Here is a 22,053-nt window from a genome sequence, read left to right on the forward strand (position 1 = left end):
CTGATGAAGAATCTAGTAAGATAACTTTGTCAGGTGCAGGTGTGGCCATTTGCTTACCAACCACATAGTTCTGGGTTCAGTCCCACTGCATGCTACCTTAGGAAAATATCTACTACTATCACTCCAGGTTAACCAAATGGATTTGGTGGATGGAAACTGAAAAAGGCTCTGTGCGTGTGTCCTTGTCTTGATGTCAGGTATAGTCGTAAATGGATGTCATTCATTTCCGGTATTCCATGAAAACCTGCCTTGCCATAGGGAAAATTATCTTGCTTGGAAACAGGTGGGGGTCGGCAACAAGATAGGCATCCAGCCATAGAAAATCTGCTTCAATAAAACTCTACCTAACTCATGCAAGCATAGAAAACTGCACATTAAAACATTAAAATAATGTTGATTGTCAAGCTTGATTGTCAAATTAATATGAATTTTTGATGCAATGTTTTAATTTAAATCACTTTAAATAAAAAGTTTGTATCATTAGAACTAGGGGTGGTCAGTCACAGGAGGGTTTGTATCAAAAGGGATAAACTGTTTAGAAGAGACATCATCATCATTATTTTATATCTTTTCTATAATTGCATGGGATAGATGGGTTTTCTGATGCAGTGCATTGCAATCGGGTGCCCTTTCTTTTGCCAACCTTTTTAGTTGCTTCTTACAACATGCAAGGACACAGTATACCAATTCCAGAACTGGGTTACATAAGGTATCATGATAATAATAGTCAATATAATGAATTTCTTCTTAAGATATGCGCTGTATGTGTTGTTAATGTTGGTGGTGGTATTTCACTCTACATCAGCTCCATGACTATCCCATGTTTGTTTGTTTGTTTTCCTCCAGTAAAGTATGTCAAGGCTTCATTATCCAGTGTGTGCCTATTTTTAAGAAGATAGGTTATGGTTTGGCTGGGATGTGGTTGCTACTTTTAGCAGATTAAGCAACCACCTTGAACCACCATCATTTGGTTCATGTAGAGTGCGTTTTGGGAATAGTGGTGGAAGTAGTAATAGGTTTAGTGAACGAGACTAGATTGTCATCTCATTTTAGCAGGATGTTTTAGAGATCTCCATTCATTCAGAACATAATCCCAGCAGGAAGTGCTCAGGTCGATTGTCTTATGGAGATAGTGTAATGTGTCATCAAAGGAGTGTATGTAGTTAGACAAACAGCAAGCAAGTCATTGATATTGATTGGCACAAAGGCTCGAATTTTATGGCTGACTACAGTTGATTACAATGACTCCAGTCCCAGTCTAATACTTCACTGACCTCAGAAATATTCTTTTCTACTCTAGGCACAAGGCCCGAAATTTTGGAGGAGGGGGTGGGGCAGTCGATTAGATCAACCTCGGTGGAATTTGAACTCAGAACGTAAAGATAGACAAAATACCGCTAAGCATTTCGCCCAGCGTGCTAACATTTCTGCCAGCTCACCGCCTTTGATCTCAGAATGATTGGGACAGCAGAATGATTGAAGCACAGGATTAAATATCTAATGATATCAATTCTCTCCTTGCACTCTCATGAAACCATTCACCTTCTCATTTCCTCCCAATAATCCACTGTCCATGTCCTCTCTTATGTTCACCTTCTTGTTCCTTGAGAGTTTGCTCTAGGACCCTATCACTTCCTTCAGCCGTGTATCTCCTCTTTAGTAAGACCCCTGTGCTTATCCTTCTATCAAACTTTAGCCTTTCAATACTTAGCATACAGCCACCCACCTCCACTTTCCTCTCCCAAATACTTCCTCTTAGTAGTGGTAGCTTTTTCATTTTTTCTGGTGTGGTTTTGTCTTGCAAGTTGCATGAAAAATGCACCTCTTTTACTTGTTTCAGTCATTTGACTGTGGCCATGCTGGAGCACCGCCTTTAGTCGAGCAAATTGACCCCAGGACTTATTCTTTGTAAGCCTAGTACTTATTCTATCGATCTCTTTTGCTGAACCTCTAATCTACAGGGACACAAACACCTTTTGGGATTAAGTTCCAGTTCTCTATTCTCTATGTTCTGAGTTCCAAATTTTTTTTCCTTTCATCTTTCTCGTGTTCAATTAAATAAATACCAGTTATCTATTAGTGTTAATTCAATCAATTGTTTCCCTTCTCTGCTAATTGTTTTAGAAAACTATTATAAGCACTAATTTAAAGCAGGAAAGATCAACAGGACCAATGTCTCCATTTTTTTGTCATTTTTTTTTCTGCTTGCACAGTTAAAATAGAGGAACAAAAATGTGTTCATGGTATGAAGTGAGATAAATCTTCCCATAATATAAAACCCCTGTTTATTACAGGTAACATTAAAAAAGAGAGAGAGAGATAAAGAATGATCTAGTGCCTATTTCCAATCAGCTTGGTAAACTAAGCCAACACAGAATAATATATTCTGGCCCAAGAACACAGCAGACCTCTTGCACTAGATTTGAACTTTTCACCTTTGAAAGAGTAATCCAATACCTATTCCTTTTGGCCACATCAGCTCTATTTCCATATATTGAAGAAACTCATAGGTATGGAATAGTTTGTATAGGGCAGTGGGGTAGAAGTCTGATGTTTTGAGACAGAGAGAAAAATGATTTCAGCTAGATTTGATCCTGAAACATCAGATTCCTCTCCCCACCACAGCATACAAACTTAATGAAGCTTATGAATGTCACTACATAATTATTGCTGATGCAGCCAGTCATCGGTTTCCTTGGACTTTTTTTTATTTATATGTTATTAAAGATGGTTACTAATCTGCTGTTTAATACTTACAAAAATTCTAATTACTAATATTCTAATATTATTGTCTTTAATCCCAACATACTTCCAGTGATTTGAGGTGGGGGAACACTCTCTTTTGATTAATCTCATATCCTGTATGTGTTTTTTGTTGTCCTTTTTTTTTATTAACCAAGGTCTTCCATAAGTAATACAATACACACAAACTTCGTAGAAATTTCAGTTAAATCTCCTTTAAACCTTTAGCATTGAGATTACTCTATCAAATCTATTGCTTATTTATTCACATTGTTTTGAATTAGTCACGCATTATCTTGTAGCTTCAAGATTTCAATGGTGTGTTTGTATATTTTTAGAATGATATTGTAGGATAGGTGTGAGAGTTTGGATTTGGTCAGTTTGAACACAAAACAGGTTGAATATTTGGGCTGATACAGTTGGATTAAATGTTAAAGGGTTAAATCACAGTCAACCACAATAGTAGTTCTTTAACCGTTTTGATAGTAATCTGCCTAAAACCACCTTTTGTCCTATAATACAAATTTCTTGTTTTAAAGTACCGTAAATCCTCGAGTATAATCTGCATTTTTTTCCCAAAATTTAAAGGTCATTCCTAGTGTGTATTATATACGAGGTTAAAAATGAAAAATATTTTCTAAGCAATGTCTGAGTCTCTATTTGCTGTCCGGCAATGTTTATTCAGACGCATTTTGTAATGTCACGCTTGTAACTGATAGTGATAAATATGTGAAAAGCAATTTACTTAATATTTATTTTTCACTGACGTTATTACTGTTATTTCTTTATTTTCTGCAAACAAAAAGCACAAAAAAGCTACACGTTTGCATTATGTTATATATACAATAATAATAACGGACGTTACCGTATATGTTTACAAACCAAGGACATTATATAGACCTCCTTGACTCAAGTTAGAGAAGGGGTGCGTATCATACACATGGTTTAGGTTTTTCATAGGTACAACCCCCTAAAAATCCCCTGCGTATTATACTCAAGGGCGGACTATACTCGAGGATTTACGGTAATCTAAATTAAAACTTCCCACAAAAAATGTTCATGTCAGTTTATTCCTAACAGTAGCTTTATAATGACAAATGATAATGGGTAAAGACCCCCTTCGGTCATGAATGACTATGGGATTGCACCTAGAAAGTTACCCCCCCCCCCCCCCCCGAGGCACAAGTCTGGGCAAGGTTGTTTATGGTAGACCAGCAGTCGCCCATGCATACCAGCCTCCCCTCTCCACGCCACCAGTGTTATCCAAGGGAAAGGCGAAGGCTGATACAGCTTCGCACCAGTAATGTCACAACTTATTTCTACAGCTGAGTGAACTGGAGCAACGTGACAATAAAGTGTCTTGCTCAATAACATAACACAGCCCGGTCTGGGAATTGAACTCACTAACACGTGATTGTGAGCCTGATGTTCTAACCACTGAGCTATGTGTCTTCACATAATGACAAAATCATTTTACTAAATTCTTCATAACAAAATTACTTTACTAAATTTTCCATTATTTGCAAAATCATTTGAAATAAAAGCAGTGTATTTCAACCAAAATATGTTAACAAAGGGTTAATCATTTTGACTTTGTGGTACACTGGATATGAAAATAAAACAAAAAAAACAAATTGGCACTTTTTGCATGAAAAGATAAAAATTACTGGCTCATTTCACATGGGAAGTTTAAAAAAAAAAAAAGAAAAAAATTAGAAAAAATTTAGATAACTATTGTTTACTTTGGTTTATTAATCATACTTGTGTATAATAGAATTATGAATAACACACTTTTCAAAACACTAAAGCATTAGTATAGACATTCTAAAGGCCCTAACCCTTTTGTTACCATATTTTTATTGAAATATGCTACTTTTGTTTTGATTATGTTTGAAAATTATGAAGAATTTAATCAAAAAAATTCTGTCATTATTAAGCTGATGTTTGGAACATAAATTGCCATGAAATTTTAAAATCGGAAGTTTCCATCTTAAAAGGAAAAGGCCACATTGAATAAAATGGTCTTGGAATCATTATGAATTGAATATGGAATTGTCTCAGCTGGATAACTTTTGATCTTGTATATGATTGGCCAGTGTTAACCTGAAGCTAAATAACAACAGCAACTTGGAAGTTCGAAGGAAGGGGCAATTTCCAAAAAAGTTCTTTAATTAGTCTTATCTCTGTTTGTTTTGTATTTTTGTTGTTATTGTTATTTTTAATTAATTTATTCAGTACTGCAGCTATTTCTCAGATTTTCATAAAGGTACCTCATGGACAAATCCAATAATAAGTTAGTGACAGTGCTTAGGTAAGTAAGAGGAAACTGAAAATAACCAAAATTTCAGAACTATTGAACTGATGTCAGTATAGGTTACCTAACCAATATTGATTAATGAGTTTGAACAGATGTTATAATACTAGATGCAATTTATCTTCATTGTGCATAGCTAAACTGCATTATGTTTATTGATGCACCAACTTATGAACCATTCATTTATATATATATATATATATATATATATATATATATAGGCATAGGAGTGGCTGTGTGGTAAGTAGCTTGCTTCCCAACCACATGGTTCCGGGTTCAGTCCCACTGCGTGGCACCTTGAGCAAGTGTCTTCTACTATAGCCTCAGGCCGACCAAAGCCTTGTGAGTGGATTTGGTAGACGGAAACTGAAAGAAGCCCGTCGTATACATGTATGTATATGTGTGTATATGTTTGTGTCTGTGTTTGTCCCCCCAACATCGCTTGACAACCGATGCTGGTGTGTTTACATCCCCGTGACTTAGTGATTCAGCAAAAGGGTCCGATAGAATAAGTACCAGGCTTACAAAGAATAAGTCCTGGGGTCGATTTGCTCGACTAATGGTGGTGCTCCAGCATGGTCACAGTCAAATGACTGAAAGTAGTAAAAGAATATATCCATTATCCCCATAATCTCTTGTTTGTGATTTAGTTAATCTTAAACATTTGCTTTATTTCATTTTAAAAATCATTTTCTTGAAGTATTCACCTTGTACTTATTCATTTACCTGCCATTAATCATTATTTGTCTTCAATCATTCACCTCTCTTTGAACAGTTACCAGCTCTTAAGCTTTTACTTATCCTAAACATTTACCTGTCTTCTAAAGTAGAAGACTGCTGCACAGTGGGACTGAAACCAAAACTACACGACTGCAAAGCAAGCTTCTTAAACATACTACCATGCCATTTCCTCTCTCTCTCAACATAAGGAATTACCAATTACCATTTTAGGTCTTTGAAAATTCAGTCTAATTTCTATAATTAGTTGGTAATATGTATACATATATATTTATATACATATTTTTATATATATATATATTTATATATATTTATATATATATATATATTTATATATATTTATATATTTATATATATATATATATTTATATATATATATATATATATATATATATTTATATATATATATATATATATATATATATATATATATATATATATATATATATATATATATATATATACACGCACACACATATATAGTTATATACATATATATTTATATACATATATATATATATGTATATATATGGGGTGGGGTGTACACTTCTCGTTCTGACATTTCAAACGCACTGTTAGTTACATTTCTATATTTGGCATTATCAATCAGTCTCCGTCATAAATTGAATCTTTTTTTTTTACAACCACCTATGGGCATAGGTTTTCCCCTCACCAAAACTTTTCTACAACACCAGGAGGTAGAGTTAGTGTACTGTCACAGCACATTCATCTAGTACTATAAGTAGTAGCTAGTAAATGTCCTACTGCGTGTTACTTAGTGAGCCATAAGTTGTTTATAATTAGAAAAATAATATTCCCCTGTGTTTTTTTACATAAGTTAGGTGGTCTGTCTGTTTTGATAGAAATAGGGAGAAATAGAGTTTTGATAGAAATAGGGAGGGCAAAGAATTGAGTGTATGGAAATTAATGTGTTTTTCCCATTATTTGTTTATGTATTCTATGTTGACTAATATCTGTATATTGTAAGTTCTCAATAAACACAGGATCTTAACCCAGTTTTAACTAAATGTTTGGATCTTTTCACATCCCTTATATTTATTAATACACATCACCTACTTTCTTTCGCTTCTTACAACTCAAAAGATTCCATTAATAATTAAGGCAATATTTGTTTAGGTAATGATGTATGACAAGCATATGGTTTGATGTTATTAAGTTCTTCTTGAACAGAATCTATGGTTGGAATCACTTCACTTCCTGTATTAATTGTTTAGTTAACCCTTCCATAAACCTCAAGAGCTCTGTAGCAGAAATGCAGCTTCAACCCCTTTTGCGATTATATTCTCTAATAAAATATATTGCTAGTGTATTTCAAAGGATTTTTGATAATAATCAAGGTATGCCAATTACCAGTGTCATTAAGAAGTCTGTTTCCCAACCACATGGCTTCAGGTTCAATCCCACTGTGTGACACCTTGAGCAAGTCTCTTCTACAATTGATCGAGGCCAATCAAAGCCTTGTGAGTGGATTTGATAGACAGAAATTGAAAAAAAGCCATTGTGTGTGTGTGTGTGTGTGTGTGTGTATGTATATATAAAATAAGCAACAAGGATATCCAAAGTTAATGCAGTACGATTGTTTCATGTGACTCCATTTATTTAAGCAAATCACCTTATTTTGAAATTGTATGGATAATACTATACTTAATTCTGGTGCCTAAACTTAAGTACCATATTCACCTTGAATCTATATATATATATATATACACACATCATCATCATCATCATCGTTTAACGTCCGCTTTCCATGCTAGCATGGGTTGGACGACTTGACTGAGGACTGGTGAAACCGGATGGCAACACCAGGCTCCAATCTAAATTTGGCAGAGTTTCTACAGCTGGATGCTCTTCCTAACGCCAACCACTCAGAGAGTATATATAAAATATTAGCACTCTGTCAGTTACAATGATGATGGTTCCAGTTGATCCAATCAACGGAACAGCCTGCTCATGAAATTAACATGCAAATGGTTGAGCACTCCACATGCACATGTACCCTTCGCATACTTCTTACAGAGAATTCAGTATGACACGGAATGTGACAAGGCTGCCCTTTGAAATACAGGTACAACTTACCAGTTGAGAGGACTGGAGCAATGTGAAATAAAGTGTCTTGCTCAAGACATAATGCACCACCAGAAATACCCTAACCACTAAGCCACAATGTGTGTGTGTGTGAAGGTGCATGGCTTAGTGGTTAAGGTATTGCACTCACAACTGCGAGATTGTGTGTATGAAACCCAGACTGGGCGTTGCGTTATGTTCTTGAGCAAGGCACTTAATTTCATGTTGCTCTGATCATTTCGACATCTGACACGTGGCACCCGTTGCACCTGTACAGGTAATGTCGATCTGATGGGAGAGTGTGAGCTTATGCCAACACAAACATTTGATCACTGTAAACAAATTATCTATGTGGTTGTTCAGTAAGAAACTGCCGAACCCTCATACGTCATCTAACGACAGGAGAGTCCATTATATATATATATATATATATATATATATTGTATGTGTGAGTTGATTATATATATATAGATATAGATAGATAGATATGTATATTGTATTTGTGTGTATTTGTGTCTCTTTATCTTGACAATGTGATAGTTGTAAATGATTGTCACTTTCAATCAATTGATTCTTCTTCACTTCAGTGCAGTTAAATAATTATGACGATAGGTTAAGATGGATGGCACCTCTCACTTACAATGTCTTCTTTACATTCTGGGAAGAAAACAAAAGCCTATTGTCACCATTATAAACTGATGACATGGGTAGACTGAATTTGTAAATAAGAGTGGTGGGTGTAAACTTTTGTTTGCCTTTGCCAACTATGGAACAAAAATGAAGACATAATCAGGATTATTATTAACACTGCAAATGAAGTTTGAATGTTACACTTTCAACAACAATGGAAGGAAATTGACAACATAATCTTTCACATAATTAAACAATGTTATGAAGATCTACAAATTTATACATCAATATAAAAATAACATATATATATATATAAAGTTAATTGCAGAATAAAACCATTAGGTCATCGACTCGAAAAGCCGTAGCCCACCAATGACCACATATACGAAGTACAACATAGACCACAAAACCAAATTAGTAAAGAGAGGTCAAAATTTTTATACATAAGAATAAAAATCGTTTAAAAATACAGTAGAATAATATAAATACATAAATAAACTGCGATTAAAAATTGATTAAAAATATTAGAGACTGGTACAAATACAGTAGAATAAAAAAATATATATATAGAAAAAATATAGAGAAAAAAAATAATACATACGGAAACGTAACACAACAGTTCATTCGCTGAGGGACAAAACACCAACAGAACATCCAAAGTGTGGCAAAGTAAAATCCAAGTTTCACCATTCCGCAGGTAACATCAGTAAAGTCAAACCATAGACATCATTTACAGTGGATTACGAGTATAGGTGGAACACAAACACAGAACACCTATGGCCATTTCGGGGGTATATCACCCTATTTAATGCACAATAGAGCACAAATTGGTGATAACCCATTCTTCAGGGTAAAAAAAGACACACAGACATCAACGAAGTCACCAGTCAAAAAGAATATAATTATGAGAGCAAGCTTAAATAAATAATAATATGGACTAGACCAAAAAAAAAAAAAAATCTAATTTTTAGTATACCCTTTAGAATAGTCACGCAGGTTTGGTAACTAAAACTATTAGGTTTCAAATCCAACGTAAACCATGATAAAAAATAAATACTACCATTGTATCCATATTTTTATTATTATTTTAATATCAATTATTTTTGTCTATTTATTTACTTCTATCATTACCATTACTATCACCATTATTACCACTACTAACACTATTATTTTTGTTCTTATTCCTATTTTTATATAGTTTTAGGAAGGTGGAGGAAAATTTATGATTGCAAAAAGGGATTACCTCGATAAACTTACTCAAGGTTTTCGGCCCAAAAGACCTAAGAATGGAAAGGGATTCCCTAATGCATGATAAGCACTTGCTAATATTAGCCCTAAATTGGGGGGTTCTAGATAAGATTGACCATTCAAGATAGTACTTTTTATTCCTCCTCTTGAGGTCATGTAGGTAAGAGGCGAATGTTGTGGAATTATAATATTTCTCATTAGAAAAGGAACTCATGTGCACCCTATACCTGGCTTTAAAATTCACTGAACTTCCAATATAAAACTTATTTTGTTTGTCCTCGTCTCTAACTACACATTTATACACTACATTTGTGGACAAACAAAGTCCGCCGAGAGGACATAAAGAAGGGTCCCTACAATTACATAATTTTTTACGGCCACCCTTAAAGTCATTTCCAACATTATTAACCGCCCTCAGAAATTTATTCTTATCGACCATTTCACTTATCTCATTCCCAGATTTAGGTAAAATCCGAGGGAATGAAGGGCCCGTTCCACCATCGTCGTGTGGTTTACAGTTGGTTTTATTTGAAATAGGGTTTCCCTGTGGCGTACATTCACATATCTTTAACTTATTTATTTTATTCCTATTTAAAGAGGCAATAATGGATGCTAAATTTGGCATTCCAGAGTAGGAACACTTGGTGGGCTACGGCTTTTTGAGTCGATGACCTAACGGTTTTATTCTGCAATTAACTTTGTACCTATGTCTCAACTAGTTTGAGCACTTCTTTTACAGCCTTGTATAAATTCCTGGTTTTCTAATACAAAACTGTTAATATTGAATAATTATATATATATATATATAATATAATATGGAATTTCCATGAGTCCTACTTGTGTAGTATTACTATTACAGCATTCCTTCAAGACACAAAACACAGATTACCAAAAACACTGACTGAATGGGAGGAACTAAAGAACATAAAGCAAGTAAATTCAAAGACCTAGTTTTTCACAATCGTTTTCCATTTTTGCTATCCTCTGAAGTTGATAGTTTTCATTCTGTTGATCTATTTATGGTGTCTCTGGCGTTTTACAAGTCCAATTTTGGCACTGAAAGTTCTTTCATATTCAGGACAAGTATTTCCAGATGGTTAATCAAACCTTGGTTGTTGGTGTTGTTTTTACTCTTTCTCTTTTCTTCCTGTTCTGCTCTTCCTTCTTCAATATTGGTTCACTAAAGTTTCCCTTCGTTGGCATTGGTTTCCCAGTTGTTGATGTCAATGGTGATTTTTTTAAGATGTCTTTCAATCTCTTCTGCTCTCTGCCTCTGTTACAGTAGCCTTCTCTAAGCAGGAAATAAACCTTTTGTTTAACCCTTTGGCATTTAAACTGACCATATCCATCCAAAATATTCTATTTGTTTTATGGCCAGATCCAGTCTCCAATACTACCCTACAATGTCATTCTCAAAATATATTATCACATTATTTGAAAATTCAAGGCTGTGAGATAATGCATGATTAATTCAAGCAATGTGAATAAATAAGCATGAGATTTGAGAGAGTAATCTGAACACTAAAAGGTTAAGCAGATGTTCAGATGCCAGCTGAACATGACCCCTAGTTTTTATTGGTTTTTTTTCTTAATGTAGAAGGCACCAATGTTTGATTCTTGCTTCATTCAGCTGTCTTCCCAGCTGGGATATTAGGTGTTTTGAAGTTGATGGAATTTTTCAAGTGCCTTTAAATGTCTTTGGTATATTATCCAGGTTTGCAATATATATGTTCAAGAGAGCTGGAATCACCTCTACACTGTAAACTAACATTTTAGTGTCTGTTCCAATATCATAATTATGTAATGTAAACTTCAGGTTGCGCGCCTTAGAACACACGATACTTCAGCTGAGGGGTCTTGCAAGTTATTTGGTGACCTGGCGCCGTGTCAAAACCATCCAGTACACTCTGTAAAGTGGTTGGCATTAGGAAGGGCATCCAACCATAGAAATCATGTTAAAGCAGATAGTAGAACTTGGTGCAGTCTTCTGACTTACCAGTTCCTGCTGAACTGTCCAACCTATGCCAGCATGGAAAGCAGTTATTAAATGATGATGATGATTAGTTTGTCTGATCTCTTGGTGCAGTCTTGTAAATTTTAAGTTGGACTGTCAAGAGTTGCCCTATCAGAAATTAATATCTATCAGCATCACTTTTGGAATCACAGAGTTATGTAGCTTCATTAATCTCAACAAAGAAGATGAAGAGGGAATCTTTCTTCAAGAAACAAAACAGAACTCAAAAACTATATTTGAAATGAAAGAGCTTAGAACAATAACAAAATAGAAGGAAAATTTGGAGGGAATTAACAAATGTTATTACTAGGAATGTAGTGTAAATGAATCCAAAGACCCAGTTTTTGACAATATGAAATAATGACATGCTATTATATTATACCAATGACCTAGTCACTTATTTACTTAATAACAAAGAATGTAAAAGACATTTAATGTTGTATAGAAATTAACTTTTTTGCTTTCAGAATAACATATTTTCTTAATTTTTTGCAGCTTGTATATCCAGGACATGTGAAATTAACAGAGAAAGAGGTAAGCTTTAGTTACTTCCTTCTTTTGGCTTTATTGTTAGTTTAATGTCATCGTAGTTAAAAATGTGTAAAGCCATGCAGTATGAATTGTCATTCATACTGTGGGCACTTTTGTATCTGTTTATGTGAATATGAGAAAATTACTTCAAATAGGTGTGATGTGAAGGCTTTTATTATGGTCCTGATTCATAGAACACTTGTTAATTTTGTGTTGAATTTATTACTTGCAACAGATATGGGTACCCTTTCTGGGGACAGCAAGGTCGCATTTAGGTATACTCATAACTTGAGTATACTCTGTAAAGTGGTTGGCATGAGGAATAGCATCCAGTTGTAGAAACCAAGCCAAAACTATTATTATTATTATTATTATTATTATTATTATTATTATTATTATTATTATTATATATGATGATGATGAATATAAATAATCAGCCTTTGACAAATCAAGCATCTGGAACCTGATTTTAATTCAGGTCAGAAATGTGCTTCCTTTAGTTTGCTTAATACTCTTTGGAATGAAATGAATGTGCTAATTTACCATCATTTCATTCTCTTTAAATCTGAGCTGCCATGCCTATGTAACAAATCATTTATTTATATATTTGATTTATTTATTTATTAATTTTTACAGTGGGGCTTTATTATTATTATTATCATTATTATTACTATTATTATTATTATTTTTATTTTATACTATGCTCACATGAGGTCTAACAATTCAGAAAATGAAATATACTTTCAGCATGAGAAATGCAATTCTCCTCCTTCTCTTCCTCCTCCTCCTCCTCCTCATCATCATCATCGTCATTATTATTGTTGAGGTAGATCTTCTAAGACTGAATATGCTAACCCTTGCTCTTTTCCAAACAAGATAATATTTCCCCAAGACCAAACATGTTTTCATAGACGATTGAAAATGAAAGACACTGCTTGAATGACAGTGATGCTTATTTACAACCACTGCACGGTGTGAAAACAAGGAGACACAAGCACACAATATATGTGCATGTGTGTATTTGCTGTGTGGTAAGAAGTTTGCTTCCCAACCATATGATTCCAAGTTCAGTCCCTGCATGGCACCTTGGGCAAGTGCCTTTTACTATAGCCCTGGGTCGATTAAAGACTTGTGAGTGGATTTGGTTGACAGAAACTCAAAGAGGGCCCAATATATGTATGTGTGCTTGTCCCCCCCCCCCACACACACACACACACTGCTTGACAACTACTTGGTGTATTTATGCTCCCATAACTTAGCACTTCAACAAAAGAGACCAATAGAATGTCAGCATCTATTCAGACGCTGATGTTGCAAATAGCCAGCAGGCTTAATAATAACTATTAGCTATGGAAGCAGTATTAATTAGGTATTCTAACAAGGCATCCATGTTGAGTTGGATATAATGACATACATACATACATACATGTACGCACTCACTCACACACACAACAGGAGTCTTTCAATTTCCATCTCCCTAATCCACTCATAAGAAAGAGCATTCAGCCATAAAAACTATGCCAAAGTTGACATTGGCGTTTGAAGCAGATCCTGTCAAACCGTCCAAGCCTGTGGTTGAAAACACTTGCCCAAGGTGGCACACAATGAGACTGAATACAAAAACCATATGGTTGAAAGTACATTTTTTAATTGCACTTCCATGCTTGCTCCTACAGTTGCCCTTTCTGCAATTGAAAAAAATGGCTAAAGTGACACAAAGCCTTTTTTTTTTCCTTGGAATTGTTGAAATTGTGTAACAGTTTCAAGTAAACTTCTATCTAATACATCCTTGTTCTTGAAACCAGTCCAGTATTGTCTTTTAAAAGTGTACAATTGTGTTTGGCCAGTGCATTTGTGTTTGTTTTGGGGGTTTTTTGGGGGGGGGGGCATGAGATTTCTGCTGTTGTTATTGTTGGCTGACCTAATTTTGCTGCTGCATGAAGCAAATAGTCCCATGCCCTGCCCAAAACCATGAAGGCTGTAGTAATACAAGTTGGGAACAACATGCATGACTCATCAAAGAGGCATGCAATACTCACATATGACTATCAAAACATCCATTTTGTTTTCCTTTTCACTAAATAACATAAGGAATCCTTTCACTGTAGAATGTCCTCACTGTTATTATTCATTTTCTTTCTGTTCTTGGATCCTATACAGAGATTATATCTGAGGTTGTTGCTGTCATTTTTTTTGTCTAACCGTAGATCAGTCTTGATGAAAAATATTCTGGCCACAACCATTCCTTCTTTTGTTTAGCCATTTATTTTTTAAAGATTCAAAGGAGATCTGGTTGCTATTTTTAGCAGTTTGATTGATCATATAGAGCAACCATTCTTCTCCTATGAAGCCCTTTGATTCCTATTTTACTTGCATGGACCCCCATAGCCATTAGATGTTTTTAAAATCCTATTCTATTTTTAAGTATTATTAGGAATTGTATTTTTAAAAAATTGTTAAAGATTCATGTATTGTAGAAGTATGTCCAATTGATTGCACAGAGATTTTAACAATAAAATCTTATATGGACTCCCAAGGCCCATATGGACCCTGGTTGAGAACCACTGATGTAGAGATTCTTTATTAACTTGATACAGAAAATGTTGACTTATGGTGCAGATTATATTCTAAAGTTATTTCCTACATACTCTAGACCTCTGATATCTCTTATAAAATATTAGCTTTTATCTCAACAGTTTTTGTAATGTATTCTGTCATAATTGTTACATGACAAGCATGGTTAAACAGTCTGTTTGATTTAGACTAACTTGTGCTAAACAACTGCAGGTACATCACCAATTTTCCAGTACTCTTGGGTCTGAACCCTTGATGGCTTAACCATTTTGCTGGAGCATCTATGGTCACAGAATATTTCATCAATACCCTTCTAGCCTATAAATTATACACCTCCCATGTGTCTAACGTACCATGAACAGTTCTACTTTATTTTGGATCAATATGGATTGGTATTCATGTGTGACACTACCACTGACACTTTCAGTTCTTTTACCTGTTCTAGCCATTGCTAAAAGGTGACTTTAAACTAAGCAGTGGCTCTCTCAAAATTTCAGTATTGCCACTGACAAGTGCAGTATAAATAATGCACTTAAATACACAGTAAATGCAATGCCAGTTGTGGTCACACTATGAACTAGATGAGCAGCCATGGGAATTTCAAGTTCTCCTTTGTAATTTACCTGGATTAAAGCTGGTGCTGAACCATCAGTTGCTGGAAAGTGAACAGTGTACTTGTTCTTAGATCACGATACCTTAATGACAGGTTCACTTTTCTCTTCACTTTTAGAATAATAAATTTGCAGAATAAAGAAAAAAAATTTTTTTTTTTTCAAATTCTGAGTTGTACTGTTTCTGGGAAAGTGGCTTGGTCTGAGTGTTGAAAGTGAAACAATTACACCATAGTAATCATAAAGCTATTTAAAAAAACACACACATACACATGAAAAAATGACTGTTAAAATCGAAGTGCACTCTTCAAAACACGCACTACAAATAAGGATAAAGTAAAATTACTACCTGCAAACTGATGCATGTAGTTTATCCTGTCCCCCCTCCAACTTTTAGTTCATGCAATTGTAAAAACAACATTATCTATGGACTGACGCCATATATACTTCTGTTCTACTTAGTAATAGCATTGTATAGTATTCGGTATCAAAGTCCTTCATTGTGCATTTCTTACCAAGTCACTGATACTCTTTTCTATGACTGTTAGTGACTAAGGTCACATATGTACAACAAAATATTTTGATAGTTAATAATATATGAATATAATCTTAAAATATGGCAATAATGTAGACATAATGGTAAACAATGGTTTGTGTTTTGATCCTTTAGCGTTCAGATTATTCTGTCAAATGTAATATTCATATTGTTTTGAATTAACCATGCATTGTCTTGCTGCTTTGAGATATAAATATGATGGCTTATTTTTAGGATGACATTGTAGGGCAGCTGTGAGAGGCCAGATTTGGCCAGTTCGAACATAAAACAGAATATTTCAGCCTAATATGGCTGGTTTAAATGCCCATGGGTTAAATGGGTTAAATTTCTGAGTTGTACTGTTTCTGGGAAAGTGGCTTGGTCTGAGTGTTGAAAGTGAAACAATTACACCATAGTAATCATAAAGCTATTTAAAAAAACACACACACTCTCTGAGTGGTTGGCGTTAGGAAGGGCATCCAGCTGTAGAAACTCTGCCAAATCAGACTGGAGCCTGGTGTTGCCATCCGGTTTCACCAGTCCTCAGTCAAATCGTCCAACCCATGCTAGCATGGAAAGCGGACGTTAAACGATGATGATGATGATGATGATGATACACATGAAAAAATGACTGTTAAAATCGAAGTGCACTCTTCAAAACACGCACTACAAATAAGGATAAAGTAAAATTACTACCTGCAAGTTGATGCATGTAGTTTATCCTGTCCCCCCTCCAACTTTTAGTTCATGCAATTGTAAAAACAACATTATCTATGGACTGACGCCATATATACTTTCATGATTCTACCCTAGTGCAAAATAAGTTTTATGTATATAGTAGGTGCAGTTGTAGCTGTGTAGTTGAGAAACTTGCTTTCTAACCATGTGATCTTGGGTTCAGTCCCACTGTGCAACACCTTGAGTATGTGTGACAAAAGCCTTGCAAGTGAATTTGATTGATGAAAACTGAAAGAAACCCATCACATGTGTGTGTATACCCTTGTCTTGATATCACATGATGGTTGTAAACAAGCTTCACCATCATACAAGTGAGGTTCCAGTTCTATATTTAAGAGATGAGGAATTATGTACATTATTTACAATTGACGGATATTTGTCCTCATCTTGTTTGTTGTTAACAACGTTTCGGCTGAAGGCTGGAGGTTATATCAGCCGAAACGTTGTGTTAACAACAAACAGGATGAGGACAAATATCCATCAATTGTAAATAATGTACAAGTGAGGTTGTTCATTTCCAGTCTTCCATGGAAAACCGGTCTGGCCATAAGGAGATATCATTATATATTATTATTATATAACCTTTTAAACAGGTGAGGGTTGGCAGCAAGGAGGGCAAATAGCATCCAGTTATCGAGTTAAGGCAGTAATGGATAGTGTTTAAAAAGTTGAAATTCTAAATTATTTTTTACCCTCTTTACTCAACAATGTAGTGGCTTTCATTGCCTGCTTTTTATACGCTTCAGTTTGGGTGTTTCATGTAAACTACAAGATTTTATGTTATAACCAAGATAGTCAAAAAGTTGTTTTTACTTTGTTTGTGGCCTGCTCATTGGTACACTGTCTCAAAATGATGATTAAAAATGTAGTAGAAAAAAGACTTCAGTATTTATTAACTACTTGCAGTTCCTTACAAGTTGACTTTTTCCTACTTATCACTTGTTAACTGAAAATTCACAAAGCTGAAGGTATAAATAACAAAACAAAGCCATGTAAGATGCTTCATTAGCATCCACATGGAAATAATAGAATAATAATGAATTGAAACAAATATGAAGGTATCAAGTAAGGGAGTCTGTGATTTACCACCTTTCACCAATCAAATTTGGCCTTTGGCTCAGCTGACAGGTGTCTACACAGACGTCATTCTTAGCCAATACAGCTTGAGTTATGTACAAATTTGTTTAAATAAATTTATTCAAAAATACTTCTTATTTTTTTAACCATAGAAAATTCTCATAAACATATAAAGTCAGTAATCATAAATTTGAAAAGCAAGAACTACCTGTATATCAAAAGGAATAATTGAATATTTCTTTGTGTTTTTATAAGGAGAAAAGAGACAGTGCCTATAAACCCTCTACCTGTTCTCTTTGAGTGGGGACATCACTGCAACTGTTAGGGCTATGCCCACAGAAGAAATGTGAGCAGAAGGGAACAGCATCTAGTCCAAAGGCTTATGACAAAGTGACCTCCACAAAAGACACTAAGAACCAAGGAGTCCTGTTAAATCAAGTAGTGTATTAGGTCTGCCACTCTTATGTGCTTATTAAATGATCAGTATGGCTATCCTAAAATATAATATACACTCATTACCTTTTTTTTTCTATCTTTAATCATATTGTTTACATAGACATAGTCATATATGAAACTTTCAATGCTGGCTCTGAGATAACTTAAAAGTGATTGAATCACACTGCTAACACAAAAAGTATGAGATAATATTAACTATTAAACCCTTAATATACTTGGTGGTATATTATGTTTGCAAAACAAAATACAGTGTCCCTACCCGCAATTAATATGTATGTACCAGTTGCTGGGAATGTGTTCAATATGTAAATGGGTCTGTCCAATTGTGTTAGACCGCTAAATTTAGTGGCTATTTAAACAATGTGTTCGTGGATGGTTAATGGGTTGGATGTGGTGCTGAAGAAGGAGCAATAACTCCCGAAACATGCATATACACCAATTACCTATTTTTCTATCTTTGATTGCATTGTTTACATAGGCATATTCATATACAAAGCATTAACTTTCAGTGCTGGCTCTAAATTCTATAGAAAATATGTAAACATAACTTTAAAATAATATATTACACCATCTATATATACATGTATATGAGAGAGTATGTGTGTGTGTGTGTGTGTGTGTGTGTGTACTACATTCATTGGTCTTCCCAGCTACTGACAAAATGAAATCAGCTTTCCATCATGAACTATAAAAGTGATTTTCTATATACTGTGAAGATAAAATACCTTTGTCATAAAGGAATATATTAATTACTTAACCAGTTACTTGGCATGTTTGACATTATCCTGTCAGTTGACATTGTTGTATATATATATTCGTCTTTCTAAATAACAGTCCTTATCTACCAATTCAAGTACACCATTAGGTACACATTAGTAACCTTTAGAGGAAGGAATTTTGTATTGTTGATTAGTCCTGGGTCATTTCTGATTGAACAGAGTTATTTATGATCAGAAGTATTCCTTGGTTCTCTTGTCCTCCTTGAGGGTTTGCTCTGGCACCTGCTTGTGTCCTCTTTTGATTCTTGAGGGTTTGTGCTATGCTAGTATCCCATCACCACTCTCTAATCTTCTCTCCAGCTACTCTCACTCACCTTATATAATACAAGGTAGCCATATATCTTCACTATAGCAAGATATCTGTGCTTGTCCGTCTATCCTACTTTAACCACCTCCCCAACACCTGGCACCTCTCAAATACTTCCACACCCACACTTAGCCAAAAGGACTTTTTCATTTTCTAATATTTTTCCGTCTTGTAAGTTACTCAACCACACCATTCATACCACTGGCATGTAAAAAAAAAAAATCACCAGTACCTTCTGTAATGTGGTTGGCATTAGGAATGGCATCCAGAATAGAAACCATGTCAAAACTAACAATGAAGCACATAACAGCCCTTTGGTTCACTAGACACAATCAAACCATCCAACCCATGCTAGCATGGAAAACAGATGTTTATTGATGCTGATTATGTAGGATCATATTATATAAAGTGTCCTTCCCAAAATAGTAGGGTATGATTTATCCTGATTGACCACAGTATATCTAATGAATATTATGCACTGTGAGAGTACTATAGAGTTATGGTAAGTTGTCAGTAAACCAAATCTGCAATATGGGTCCAATTCCCAATGAAGACCTTTTCACTTCACTCTGATTTTCATCTGTAATCAATAGTCTGTAGGCCAATGGTTCTCAACCAGGGTCCATATGGCCCTTGGGGGTTCACTTAAGATTTTGTTGTTAAAGTTCTTGTGCAATAAATTGGTTATACTACAATGCACAAAATATTTTAACAACTTTTTCATACAATTCTATGTAATATTTAATTATAAAAATATAATTTTTAAAAATTTAACACTGAATGGTTATGGAGGTCCAGTAGAGTAAAACAGGAATCAAAGGGGTCTACAGGCACAAAATGGTTGAGAACCACTGCATATAAAGGAAACCTTCAGTGGTGGTCACCTAACAACCCTTTACATACCACAATATGTTACATGGTTTTAATCTATTATGAGTGTTATTTTCTTTGTCAATTTATCTGAGATTGCATTACATCTATCACTTCCCTTGTGAACATATTGGTTTCATGGGTTTTTTTCATTGTCATATTTTCCTGGAGTCTTATTTGGTTACTTCCTGTTATTGAATTGTTCATCAAACCCTCAACTATAATTGCATACAATCTTGTTGTTTTTTGGGGCGGTTTTTTCCTCTACCCTCCTCCTTTTACTCTCTGATTCTGCTTAAAAACTCGGTTATCTACTGGCAGCAGCTCATTTCAGCACTCATTCCAAATTTTTGCTGTCATCATATACATAGTCTCTAACTCTAAAGTGTTTATCTTTACCATATTTCTGTTGAAATACACGGCCTTTGTTTCAGTTAATTTTCAAAATAATGAAGAATTTAATAAAATTACTTCTTCATTATTAAACTGGTGTCTGAGAGACATAAGTCAACATGAAATTTTAATGGAATAAAGCAAGCATTTTGTATCACAGAACCATGGGTGGTCTTGAGTTGGTTAATATCAAAAAGGTTAAAAACCTCTCACCTTAGTTTTATATAATTTTATGTTAGAATGTTCTAAGTTGTTATTGCTAGCTAAATAGTAGTTATCGAGATATGTTGGTACAGTTGCCGGATTTGTCAGATCTGTCGTTATCATTTTTGCTGAGTTTGTAAAGGTGACATGTAGTTAACATTCTGGTCAAAGTTAGTAGTAGTTGGATGTAGTTATGCATAATCATATATAACATGTTCATGTACACTTGAACGTGGGAAAAACGAAATGCTGCACGAATTGTGTTAAGAGAAGAAATTCTTTTTATAGACAACACACAACTAGACCCATGAATAATGTCACTGAACCATAGGATGCTTGCATTTTTGTGTCCTTATACTCCATCAACTATGTATACCAAACCATCATACATGGCCACTAAAAGCTGGATGTTCATATACTCTGAAACTTTCATTTACTAATCAAATTCGTTCCTGAAGGCTGTTTGTCACCTAAAATGTTTGTAAACTGAAACTATTTTTTTCATAGGAAATTCAAGAGAAAGTGCAGTGAATTTAAGCAGGGATGTGTACTGACCAAAAGCTAGACAGTAACTGATGCTCTCCTGCTGATACACCCAGCTTGTTACCAACCATTGTTGTTGGCTTGCACGTTCGTTTCGCACATCATTTGTAATCCAAGACTGAATGTTGCAAAGATATTTATTGCTTGCCAAATGATCATATTGGGTTTTAAATTTTGGCACAAGGCCAGCAATTTTGGGTGGGATCAGGGTGTGTAAATTGATTACATTGACCCTCAGTGCTCAACTGATACTTATTTTATCAACTCCGAAAGGAATGAAAGTCCAAGTCAACCACGGCAGAATTTGAACTCCGAAGTTAAAGACAGGTGACATACCACTAAGCATTTTGCTTGGCATGCTAACAATTCTACCAGCTTACTGCCCTTGCCAAACAATCATATTACTGATTGGACAATACAGCACACATACTGTGGCCACCTGGTGCGTAACAGATACAATAGTTATATTGTTTAAGCACTCATTAACTAATGTAATAAATATTAACTAATATGGTATGTATGGCTATTATTCACCTCCATTTGAAATTGAAACTTGTATCATGTACTATTACTTTGCGAGGTTGTTGACCTTCACATAGAGAGTGATCAATGGTGAAACTGGATTGGCCAGTGTTGGGTGCACTTGCATAACATCTCGTACATC

General features: G+C 34.7%; 1 protein-coding gene across 4 annotated transcripts in view; it reads left to right on the plus strand.

Moving 5' to 3' along the window:
• The window catches only part of LOC106877922 (protein DENND6A), a 99,988-nt gene that overhangs the window by 5,297 nt on the left and 72,638 nt on the right, over nucleotides 1–22,053 (plus strand). For all 4 annotated transcript variants that reach the window (XM_014926995.3, XM_089363428.1, XM_089363427.1 and 1 more), the window contains exon 2: nucleotides 12,267–12,305. In XM_014926995.3, coding sequence (XP_014782481.3) covers nucleotides 12,267–12,305 — 39 coding nt within the window. The remainder of the gene's footprint in view (nucleotides 1–12,266; nucleotides 12,306–22,053) is intronic.

This window comes from Octopus bimaculoides, chromosome 15 (assembly GCF_046866305.1).
Source record: "Octopus bimaculoides isolate indiv1 chromosome 15, ASM4686630v1, whole genome shotgun sequence".
NCBI classification, from domain to species: domain Eukaryota; kingdom Metazoa; phylum Mollusca; class Cephalopoda; order Octopoda; family Octopodidae; genus Octopus; species Octopus bimaculoides.